At 42.3% G+C, this 13,097-nt stretch overlaps 1 protein-coding gene across 1 annotated transcript in view; it reads left to right on the forward strand.

Moving 5' to 3' along the window:
* Positions 1-13,097, forward strand: part of KIF15 (kinesin family member 15) — a 98,336-nt gene that overhangs the window by 33,901 nt on the left and 51,338 nt on the right. Inside the window, exon 11 of the mRNA XM_075212487.1 lies at positions 3,532-3,655. Within this exon, the coding sequence (XP_075068588.1) occupies positions 3,532-3,655 (124 nt within the window). The remainder of the gene's footprint in view (positions 1-3,531; positions 3,656-13,097) is intronic.

The following is a 13,097-nucleotide window of genomic DNA, read 5'->3' on the forward strand; positions in this document are numbered from 1 at the left end:
GAGAGCAGCCATAAAAACCACCAGTACCTTGGTAAAAGTTCTGAGAGTTGTTGAGAGGCCAAATGACAGACAGGTAAACTGGAAATGGACCCCTAGGCTGAAGAATCTGAGAAGACTATGGTTATTTTGGTGCAATTGGAATTGCAGATAGGCATTCTGTATATCTTGATTTAAGGAAATCTCCTTTTTTTCATAGCATTGAAAATGGAGTTTACAGACTCCATGCAGAAATGTCTTGCATGTACAAATTAATTTAGTCTTCTCAGATCAAGAACTGTTTGAAAGCCTCCTAACTGCTTTCCTACTTGAGAATTTGGAGCCTGTGCCATTCTGAGGGTAGGTACTAAAGAAATTGCCTGTTTATACATTTGTTCCTTTAAACTGCTGTGTAATGCACTCATTTGTGCAGCAGATGACTGAGTACCCGATTTCACAAAAACACTTTTTCTAAGTACCACGCAAAACTCTGTCTTGAACACTTTGGGGGAGATTTGGTGAGTGGGCATCGTGCATTCATTGCCGGCAATTATGGTATCTCTGCTCAAAAGGAAAAGTAAGCGGACATTTCTGTCAATTCTCTACCACAAGTTGTCTCGTGGACTTTACAGAAACATTTAGTCACTAATTGAATATCTCTTGTTTTGAATGTGCTGAACCCAGCAGTCTTGCTTAGTCAGTGTCCAGGCCTCGCCTCTCAATCCTACCATCCACCAATCCTGCTGGAGGCTGTGTTAGCCAGGAATCATTGTGAGATTTCGGTCATCTTCCTTCCTTTCCTTGACAGGGCGCTTGGATGCATTTACCACATACAGTGTAGCTTACTGTTGGCCAGTTCTGGCCTCTTTAAAATGTTGTCCTGAAGAAGCAGAAAATGTTCTTCTATAATCCAGTGGCAATTTATGTAATATACTTTCTGTGAGTTAGAGTTCCATCCATGCACAGGAGACCAAAGCCATGGGTAGTCCTAATTTAATTATCATTCCTGATGAAATATGAAGCATTTTAAAATATTTCTCCATTTTCCTATCCAATGGGTCTCATAATGGACCTCCATCTTCTAATGGGATAGCAGATTTTGCCAAAAGGCGGACTACTGTAACATCAGCTTTATGTACTGAATCTCACTTGGTGGCTTCTGTTTCTTGAAAGGTTTTCATACTATCCAATCTTTTTAAAATTAGATTGGAGCTTTTCCAATGATTCCATTCCTTTAGACAGATGTTCTCTAACCACACTGTGTACTGTGAACACTCTGCGTTTGTGCTACTTATGTGATGCATTCTGTAAGGTAGATGGTACTGGCATATCATGTATTCTTATAGTGTTATTAGTGTGCTTAATCAGTACATCCACCACTTGGGGGTTAAATATCCTGGATTCCTCTTTTTAGTCTATCCTCCTTCACTATCAGATGACCCTTCACCAAAAGAATCTAGATCCACATGAAGAAAGTTCTTGTATATTATCCAAGTATATACATCCAAGACCAGTTCTTTTTACCCCTTGACATGCTTGAAGCTCTTTTTTTCATACAATAAATTTCAGTGGCACACTCCAGAGCTTCACTGGGAACTATAGGTAAGCCAACATACATAAAATAATGCACCTCCCTACACTATCCACTGCCTTACTCCTTTTAAACGAAAAAGGAAAAATACAACAAAGGGAAGGAAGAGTCATGCTATATATATTATATGGGTGTCTCTTCTCAGCTGACTAAGAGTTGACCCATTTGTTAGGGCCGCCGTGGAGTTTGAGGAAGAAGTACTATGGTTTGTTTGTCTTCTGAGGTAAAAAGTAAATTGAGGCGATTATTACTGTAATGCTTATGGTGTAATCGGGAGGTAGGAAAATAATACATAAGTATGGTCATGAATACTCCCAAAGAAATGAGTATGTGAAGATGCTGTGTAAATACACCAAGGGTTAAAGGATAGTAAATCTAAATGTGTCTGTGTCCTGTCGCATAGCTGTGGTGTTAATATTTGCAAAGGCCTTGTACTGTCTTAGCCACAAGATAAGTTTTGCCTTTCCCCAATGATTTATGGAACAGTGTAGATGCTGTGAATACAAGAATTATATTTCCTGTAAGGAAAATACATCAAAACCATACTTTTTATAGTGCATATTTGGAAAGACCTCTGTATATATTTGTAATCAAGGAAACAAGCCGCATGAAATGTCATACATAAATACTAACCTGCCTGCAAACATAGAGAAATAACAGATTTTTCTAAGAAATCCATATTTCATTACTATGCTTCCTATGCATATGTACCTTAACTCGCATGCATTGGATGTAATATAACTTAATTACTTCCCTGAAGAAAGATATCCTGATTATAGAATTTCTGACCAAAAGTGGGTTTGACCAAAAGGCATTAACCATAGTCCAGTCCTTCTAGCCATTCCCTGGCAGTTGAATTCATGAGTGTACTATGACTGTTTCTGGGTTTTTTTTGTTCCTGTTTTGTTTTAAAGAAAACTGTCTGCATGTTTATTACTGTATGGCCATTTGATGTCCTTTTATTCAGTTTGCATTGTGACTTTTTTTGTCATACTAAACTCCATTTAATAATGTTTTGTTTTTGTGTTCGTAAAGAATGTACATGTCAGGCTTGGTTTTTATAAACACTACATAAATGCAGGGAATTGTTTGGAATATAGTATCTGATTAATTTAGGTTGTGGTTGTATTTTTGGATAAGTCATGGAATAACTGAATACTTCCTAGTCTTTGTACCCCTGTTTGCCCATGAGAGCATACATAAAATAGTTTTCATTTTTCTGTTGAGTTAAGTGAGCATCACACTGCTATGTTCCCTTCTGCGCTGGCTTCCTCCATACTTCATAGACCTCTTGCTGTTGAGTATGAAGGAAGCAGTCATCGGAGAGAGCAAGAAAGCAAGATGAGAGAGAAATTTAAACAATTGCTGTTTTTCCGTAACACTGTCATGCACACGTTCTTGATGACTGTTTTCTTCTATAGTCACTAGAACTCATTTACTACCATTTAAATTGTATCTTGCTGTTAGACTATGTAATCAGTTGTCTATGGTTTATATTTTTCACCTAAATGTTTTGTTCGGAAATAGGCCCGTCAATAAGATCCAATGCTAAACCATTTTATAAGGTGGGAAAAACATAACTGAGCATCCTTTAGGCATGGTGCTTCATAGAGTATTTCAAATCCATTTTGACTTTTCTCTATTTTCTTAAGTGATCATTGGAACAAATAAAAATAAATAAATAGCTGAAATTTTTCTACGTATATGTGTATTGTAGTAATCCACATAGATAAATATACTTCGCTAAGAAATTATCACGCTGGATCTTAAAAAAAACAAGTGTCCTGAATGATGGTCTTATAGCTACAATGTATTGTGTATAACCCTAACAATTGTGTACTAATATAATATCTAATAACATGTAAAATTTGGTGTACAAAATATACAGATCCAGCGCCCTCTAAATTTGTGTCCAGTACTTCTCTAGAGTTAATTCTAATTCTCTCATCATTTAACACCTCCAGGCTGTAGTTAATGAAGACACCCAAGGGAATGTGAGTCAGCTGCAAGCAGAGGTGAAGAAACTGAAGGAACAGCTTTCTCAGCTTCTTTCCGGACAGATGCCACAGGATATTTCTATTGCCAGAGGTGAGCTGAAAAATCAAAGCCATTTCCTATTACCTGCTTAACTCCTTCACCTTCACACTGTGCATGGCATGATAATGATGGCTTCTAGCTGTCACTACATAAATAATTTGTCACAGTTGTAAATGTCAGATTCCCAGGAACTGACATTTTTATTTGAGTTTTTAATTAAGTCTTTTTTTGTTTTCAAACTTACTCATAGTCTCCTAAAACTTTATTTTACATTGTTATTGTCTTTTTTTTCTTTTCTTTATTTAATGAATTACTTTGAATCAGGACTGGTGAGTAGTGGGCACAATACAGGGCAGCCTGGAAATGGTTTTAATGTTCACTCTAATATATTGGTATTGCACACAGTTACAACATAGCTGGGTTCGTTTAATGCTCAATAGCTCATATAAGTACTCTTGCACACCACTAAAAGATAGCAATGATACAGACACAGGCATTTCAGTCCATCTTATGTACATTTTTACACAACATACTGGCAGGAGGTAAACCCAGTCCCTTTAACCAACCCCTACTGAATCTCTTATCTATGCAGAGGATCAGTTAGTATCATACATTAATATTTTCAGTTGTAGCATGGTTGCACCACCCCCTGTCAATGGGAGGGGTGATTCAGTCCTGTCTTCACCTTGAATCCACTAAGTGTGAACGATTTGATTTTTTAAACAAAATGTCCATAACAATTTCTAGGATTTGTTCCTCAGGATCTAGTGCCACCCTTAAGCCAAATTCAGCTCCTAAAGGCTGACATTCATCTCCTGGCCACAACTACCGAAGCTTTTTCTTCTGGGACTCCCAGAAGTTAGTGGGTCACACAAGTTTATTAGAACCTACAAGGAATTATCAGCAGCTCCTTTGGTGGCACCATTCTGAGGTCCTCAAAATCTGGACTGGGGCTTTTCATGTGCCACTGCAGTGAATTTGCCACTGGACCACCAGGGGCAGGATTTTTCAGGCACCACAAATCTGTTTCTGGTGACCCAGGATCAGAGGCACTGGCATGGCTTGACAGTTCCCACTAGATCAGCAGGTAAATGCAATTTCATTTTTAATTATTTTTTTAATTTAAAATGCATATTAATACACATTGCATTAAATTCAAGCGCTACCACACATTTTGTATATTCAGGAAAATCAAAGTTAAACGATTCCCAAAGCCTGTCTAGGTATGGGACGATGAGGACGTGGCCACTCTGCTCCGTGTTGATGCAGGCCCTATCCTCACTATTTGGTTACTGGTCACATTGTCTCTAGGGTTACTGGAATTTTTATATTAGGAGTATTCAGGCTCCTCCTGCTGGGATAGTTTATTTATGTTTACTGTGGGCATAACTTATGGATAATATGAAAGCCTGAAGTGCTAGTTCCACAGATTTCCCCCCCTGGTTGTCTTGTCTTTGTGGTCAATCACCACCGTGAAGTGTGTGCCATGCAAATAGGACTGATATTTATTCAGAGTCCACACAATAGTGAAACACTTCTCAATTGTGTCATTCCCCACCTCCTGGTTCTACAGTTTTCTGCTTAAATAAGCCATACTGGAAAGCATCAGTCTGCACAATAAAGTCTTGGATCACCTCTATCTTCTCTATATTGGCCTATCCAGTCCTCACCCCACACAATTTCCAAGGTATTACACCACTGACATGTCCATCTGGCACTTGTCTGCTCTGATCATCAGCCCTGCCTCCCAGATCTTTGCGAACATCAGGCAGATGGATTTCAAGGATCAACTTTAGCATTGCACGCAAAAGTCTTGTGAGTTCTTTGAACTACCTATCCTTTTCTACCTTCCTGACTACCATGTACATTAGCCCCTTACACTAAATCACACTCGCCACATTCATTCCTGAAAGGCAATTGCCAGCTTGGTGCCTCATAATTTCCATAGATGGATCAGAGAGCTGTGCTTCCTTGTACTCTACCCTGTTGCCCTCACTCTACTTGGTTGACACTTGGGACATACTACTCACCCTTCAGGCTGTCTTCCTACTGGGGGGCAAGTTTATCATCAAGCAACACTACAGGATCTGGCTGGAAACCATACTATCTACTGGAGGGACAATGTATGTACCTTCTGCATACATCAGGATGAACAAGGTGTGGTCTCACCATAGTGATTAAAGGAGTAAGTTTCTTAGTCCTTCTCACAAGTGTCCTCCTTGGACCAGCACCAGGTGACCACATGTGTAAGGACAACGGGGTTGGAACCGTAGTTTTCTAGGTACCCGGCCCTCAAGGTTCATGGATCACACAGGTAAGGAAGCAAGATAATCATTTACAAAGTAAATACAACACTGCTTCCTAAGGAGAAGCATGTTCCCCCAACAAATATAAGTGTCGGTAAATTCACCAGTGTTAGTGTAAAACAAAAAAAAAACCCCAGCAGGTTACCTCCCAGCTCAGAGATACAAAACAGACACAAATTCCTGGCAACAAAGTCCACAATTGGCAATCCAGGTGGACCAGGGATCCTGATCAGCTAGGTGGGTCTGTGTGTCTTGCTGATAAGGCCACTCGGCCAACTCTCCGCTGGCTTAGTGAAATTCTGGGCGTCTGTCTCCCTACCGATGTAGGCTCACCACCAATACCCAGAATCTGCAAGAGTCTCCTGATGGAGTTACGACAAATCTGTCCTAGAGGTTCAGCAACCGATCTGGCTGAATAGATTCCTGGTTCAAACAATCCTCTGGCACTGATGGTGTACGGCTACTCAACATCAGTCCAAGTCCTCTCTGTCCAGAATCCCACAGCAACCACAACCTCTCCACTCTGACTTTCCCTTTTTGTTCATCCCCAAAATCCCCCGATCCTTGCCACCTCCATAGGCCATCCACCCCCCTCCCCCCCAAGCCATGATCCATTTTTATTGGTGGTGGATGGAATCTAGGTGGTAACAGGGGGGAGGTAACATATAACCTCAGCAGTAGCCTACCTGCTGTTTCCCTGCCAGAATATCGGGGCCAATCCTGTGGAAGACAATCTTTAATAATTGGCCTTCCCCCACCTCCAGATCTTAGCTAGCATTCAGTCCCTCCTGAAGTTAACCCCTTTTCACTATTTTGTGATGTCACAGGTTCCCCAGCTGTTCCATGCTTCCTGTGGGCTTCCTCCCTCTCTCTCTTTGGTCAACAAAACAATGCTGGATCCGGTCACCGAGCAGCATTTAATAACTGGGTGGGCCAATGTTGACCAATTGGCCCACTGACTGACAGACCGGATTCAGATTCGGTCTCGTCATACCATGTGGGGGCATCATTTCTGCACTTGACACACTCCAATACATAACTTTTAAGTCACTCTCAATTAGGCTGCCTAGTGTGATAACAATGTCTGTTGGCTTACCGCCACTGGTTAGGCATGCAAATAAGGACTCTTGGGTTTTTATTTACTAAACTGCGGGTTTGAAAAGGTGGAGATGTTGCCTATAGCAACCAATCATAGTCTAGCTGTCATTTTGTAGAAAGTACTAAATAAATTATAACTAGAATCTGGTTGCTATATAGCAACATCTCCACCTTTTCAAACTCAGTTTAGTAAATATGCCTCTTGGACTCATATTGGAGGCACAAGTTTGGCATGCTGTTGTTGTTGGACAATTCTTCGGTAAATATCCAGTTTTCCCACAACCATAACACTGTCTCTGATGATCTCTGATAACTGCCAGGGCTATGGGGTGTTGAGCAGAAAATGAGTATTCCCCTGCTCGTACAGTCCTTTGGGGCTACACATTGGTATGCTAATTTGGTGGCTTCTCCCACTATGTAAGGTTCCTGGTTCAGCACCCATTCTTTCACCTTTGTTGCACACCAATGGTGAAATTGTTTTAGGGTTCTGAACATTGTGGCTCTGGCTTATTGATCTACACCTAAAGAATGATCATCCTCTCTACAAATGTTGCATTATCATCCAAAATTTACAGCATTCTCGGGATGTTATACAGCCCTCTGCTTTCTGCTGCTGTAAGAGGGGGTTGGGCTCCGCTGTCCATGAGGTCCATCTCCCTCCTTCAATCTGACAGTAGCAAAGGGTTACTTGAACTTCCTATACATCCCCTCTCCTCAGTAATTTGGCTTCATCAAAGTTGTGGCTTTTGGACTGCTGCCTGGGAGGATTATTCAACTGCCAGTAGCTAAACTGAGTGGTGTTATGCCACCCAGTTGGAGGCTTTCCAGTTCTGGAGTGTTTGTGACATCAGTGACTAACTCTCACTGATCAACAGCAAGTGCTAGCTGCTCACCACCTTGTTGTGCTCAGCCTAGGTTGGGAAATGTATTCTTTAAATCGCCTTCCCAAATTAATTTCCAGGATCTGGTCCTCTGGATCTAGTGCCCCTTCCAAGCCGAATTCAGCTAGAAGAAGCTGGCCACCAGATCCCAGAGAGGCTGTATCCTTGCTACCATTACTGAAGCCCTCAGAGCTCCAGTGTAATGATTTTCCTCCTGAGACACCTAGAAGACAGCATGTCATCTGGTTTCAAAGTGTTTTTGCAGGTTCTGTGGTCTTCAAACGCTGCTCAGTCTTCTCTGGGAGTGCCCGCATCCCTTCCACTCAACCACCATTGATGAGGAGTGAGTGACTTCATTACTAATATTTTAAACAATCTGAGGCATGCAATATGACTAATATTTTTGAGGCACTGGTTCCTAGTGAATTGATAGGGTACATTCTCTTGAGATGTATATGTGCTGATGCACAGAATGGCTGTCTCTCCTGGATTTTGATGATGCATGCTCTTTTTTTTTTTTTTTTTAAAGGGGGTTTTCAACTTAAGACAACCACTTGCATCTTTCCTAGGCATCATGCATAGTATAGATTTGGTGCAGGGTTCTGAATTAGTATCTAACATTTTGAATGTTAACCTACTATGCCATGAGACTGTACTTTTTGGGCCTGCTTCAGTTCATTTTCCTCATGCAAAAAGAGATTTATTGAATTGGAATCTTCAGACCTAAATTTACTTCAATGACTGATTTAACCTATATTTAAAACGAGTTCCCTAATACCAGACTTTAAATTGCTGTAAAATCTGTAATGTGTTACTTATGCCAGTGTATTCTATTATTCTGTAAAATAGTAATATATTGCATGTAGTCCCTTACATTGTTCTTTTAAGCTGGAGATAGGAGTGTGAACAAAGTGGATTTGATGACCAAATTCATACATCTTTCACTAAAACCGCAGCCTACACATTGTTTGCTCTAGAGGACCTTGATAGTTGCATGCTGGCAAGAACTTTATCTAAGTTATATAGCGTTTGTCTCATTAAAGTATTAATATGTTATGTAAGTGGCATTCCATTTATGTCAATCTAGCCAAGCGCTGGTAGTTTTTCAACAATATTTTCAAACACTATAGTTTGTACTCATAAACTATACATAAACAACCACCTTCAAATGGTTCAGTGAAAGCCATTTTTCTTCACATCGACTGTTTGTTTTTTCAATTCAATAACAAACCTGCTGGTGGATCTAATGAATGCAAAGGAAAAGAGGATTTTTACTCACCGTAAAATCAATTTCTCTTACTACACTGGGGGACACTGCGATACTTTGGGGTATAGTAGGTGGGACTGGAATTAGGCAGTTATAAAACTTGTTTGTTTCCCTGACTCCTCCCCCACTATGCCCCTCCTCTGTAGCTGATATTTCAGTTTTGTGTAACCAAGCCAGGAAGAGAGGAAAAGCAATTCAGAAAGTAACACCAAAGACAGCACTACTTTCAGAGCAAGGGAGGGCGCGCAGTCTCCCCCAGTGTAGTAGGAGAAATTGATTTTACAGTGAGTAAAAATCCTCTATTCTCTGTCCTACCACTGGGGGACACTGTCCCAAGGGCGGGAATGCTCTGGAACGGCTGTGCGCAATATTCTGTGACCAAAACCCTGCATTAGTGAATGCAAAGGTATGCAACAAAGAAAACAACATGCGGCAGAACAGACGCTGCCACTCTGTACAACTGCGCCATCAAATGACGCTTGTTGTGCCGTCCAAGAAGCTGCAACCCTCCTGAAGAGTGCACTCTAAAAGTCACTGGAACCTGCAGAGGAGTACAGACAGAATGATGGTTGTGATGCAGTGGCAAGAGACCACCTGGATCCTACCCCCCCCCCCCCCCACACACACACACACACTCTTTAGCGCTAGGGAGGCTAAAGGGGCATTAAATTCTTAAACAGGAACTGTACGAACAAGAGCACAAACTATCTCCCGTCGGAGAAACGTTACACAAAAATAAGAGACACAAGAATGATATACTGCAATCCCTGTCCGTGGTATGCAGGCACTAAACATCCGTACCAATAATGCCTCGTACAATGCGCCACTATTTTTTGGGAAAATAAAATGAGTAAGAGCCATACACACTCTTGCCACGGATCGCCTACGAGATGTGATATCCAAGGGAGCAGCTTGCATTGAGCCAACAACTCAATCCACTCAGTGATATCCAAAGAAGCACCATATACACTGATCTAACAGCTTACAGCACTCAGCGATATGTAAGGGAGCACTGATACAGTGCTTAAGCCATTCAGAGATATACAAGGGAGCACTCATACCATGAGCTAAACAGCTTAAATAATTCCGAGTGTCACCGGAGGCCAAAGCAAGCCCCCTGATGACGAGAATTGGACTCCCTGGAAATATAGGACCAACCAAAGGAGGCCTGAGCCTGAAGAAACCCCATAAGCAAGATAACCTTCCGCTGAGCTAGACGGAGAGCCACGAGAGCTGCACGCTGAAAGAAGTAGGGCGGAGACCCGAAACTGCGCCAGCTGGTAAAGAAAACCCTGTAAAGATTCCTGAGTGGGACGTGTGAAATTCTATGAATTTACACGAAACGAATATAGTTTCTAGCCCAAAGAAACGGCCGAGGAAGAAGCTCTATGGCTATATTTGAGGTAGCAACCATTTCCCTGCAAGGACTCTCTGGCTGTAAATGTTGGGCGTCCGACGCCACAGCGTCAAACTAGATGATGAAAATCAAAAAGGGCCGAACTACGAGATGAGGCCGCTCTGGAACTGGAAAAAGAGGGACGTCAACGCTAGTCCCCTAAACCAGGCGAACGCTGCTTTGAGAGACACGGTGGACCACCAGACTAGCTGGGATGCGCCCCGCTCCTAGAAACTCTTGAACACCCACGAGGAAATGGGACCTGTAAATAACATGTACACCCCCTAAGTTCTAGGGAGACCCTACTTGGCTACGGACAAATCCACTTGAGGGTCATTAGATTCAGAACCGACAGAGAAAACAGGTCAACATGTCAAAAGAACCTGGGCTCCCTCTCGGAGAGCCCTATAACCTAACCAGGAGGGCACAAAGGTATTTTCCTGGAGTGACCCACTTTACCTGGTAAATGACTGATTACTAATTCATTCAGCCTTCACTTGGCCCATAGTATGGCACAAGGCACACCCCTCCGACCATACACAGGTCGACCCTTATCCTGCAATTAGGATATGGGTATTCCATAAATGCTACAAATATGAAACAGCCCTGCATTATGAGACCGAATCTCTACAGGTTTTCTGACCCCCCTGTACAAGAAGGACAACTGACCCACTCAAAAAATCATTGTGGCTAAGCACCACCCGAAAGGTAAACCAGTGGATCAGGGCAGAGGGATGCTATGCACGTCCAAAACAAGGAAGGCAGCTTGCTTTGATGAGAATCTCCCTGTTGAGACATGGGAGATGTTCCGAATGAGGAGAGCCAATGATTCAACTAGAACCTTGGTATCCTATTTTGTAAAACATAAACTCATGTTACTGAAAGGAAATTCTGCCAGGAGCATTTTGGCACTGTGTAGAAGAGAGATGAGCGTGTTCTTCGGTAGGACGATACGGAGTGTTCCATTCTAGAATATGAGGCATAAGCCAACACTTCTGGTGTGGTAGAATGAGCGAAAACCTGGGAAGGTCTAAAGTGACCACCGGCGAACTCAATAATGCAAACCTGCTGCTTGCTGAGAGGCTGCAAGTATAATATTCTGGCTGAAAACGTCTAGCTGTAAGCTAAGCGTTGGTTGTAATAAAGAACTTCCACCTTCGGGGGATGTCCCCAGACCTATGGATGTGTACCTGACAGCCACTGTACATAAACTATAAGTACCCCTGTAAGGCTAGGCCTGACTCGGAATGTGGCACCCTGACCTCAGATCAACAGAGAGGATGAACGGATTGAACACGTAAACATCATGGCCTGGTGTCGCTGACATAAAAAAAAGAAAGCACACCTACCGCCAGAAGCCTTTAAATACTCGTTTGTAATAGTGCAAATTGAGAGTTCCGATATTGGAACGTAGTCCTTGTGAGCATGTGGCAAACTATTGGTATCATAGCTGGATGGCTATATTACTACCAGCTATGACCCTGCTGGGTGAATACATACCACCCCAGTAACCCTCAATGTAAATAAAGGCTAGAGAACTTCTTCTGTCAGAGAGCCTCTAGATAAAAACCCTTTTCCAGCTCCTGCTCTGTGTAGGAAAAACCTCTTCTGTCAGCTCCCGCCGGGGATAGCAGAATAAGAGTACTGAAAAGCCACAAGGTTGTCACCAGCAGGGATTACTTCCCTTGTATTCACTCTGACGGGAAAGGGAGGGGAGATGAAAATCTGGCCAGTCTATTACCGTTTACCTGGTTTTTGTCAAAAGACAGACACCAAGTGAAATATATGAGGAAAAAAACATTTCCGCAATAGGGTGTCACTAAGGCTTAGATTGCAAAATGAAATATTGACTGGTGTTTTGCCAATGCTAAAACTGTAAAGTTTAAGCTGGAATAATCCACCTCGTGTGTGTAACCAGAGAGAATAATGTTCTTGTTAGTAAAACCAAGATCGAAATGGACATCCTCTAGTGAGAAATGACCTACATCCTGATTCTGACTGTGACCACAGTGAAAGATAAAAACCTGCCCATCTGTGGAAGATGGTGAACAGCGTCTTTGTCCGGATGGTTTTCTACCGGAATAGCGGAATGCCACTTCTGTTTTAGCGGACAGATATATAAGCTGTGTGGGGGCTTAACCAACACAGTGTAAACATGTGTAGAAGCATGAAAAAGGGTATACTCGCATACCATTTCGGACTTTGAAATCACCTTAATGAGCTCGGCCACCCGAGGCGACAGTGATTTAGGCCAGACCCGTTACTGCAAAACTGCTGACACCGAAATGGGAGCACCCTGTTTGTAGACCCTAGGCCATTGATGCTGCCGTAGATTTAGCCCAGCTTGACTTCTGCGGAACTGCCGCCACCGAAGTGGATGCACCCTGTTCGCCAAGCTAAGTCTCATAAGCTGCACAGAGAGCATCCGGGCTAAGCTGTAGAAAAGGTGATATTTAAAATATATATTTTGTACAGACATAATGCAACTCAGGTGTACCAGCGAGGTCCTCTGACACCTAAGACAATGGTAAGCAAAGGATCAGGA

The sequence above is a fragment of the Mixophyes fleayi genome, chromosome 5 (genome assembly GCF_038048845.1).
Source record: "Mixophyes fleayi isolate aMixFle1 chromosome 5, aMixFle1.hap1, whole genome shotgun sequence".
In the NCBI taxonomy this organism is placed as follows: Eukaryota; Metazoa; Chordata; class Amphibia; order Anura; family Limnodynastidae; genus Mixophyes; species Mixophyes fleayi.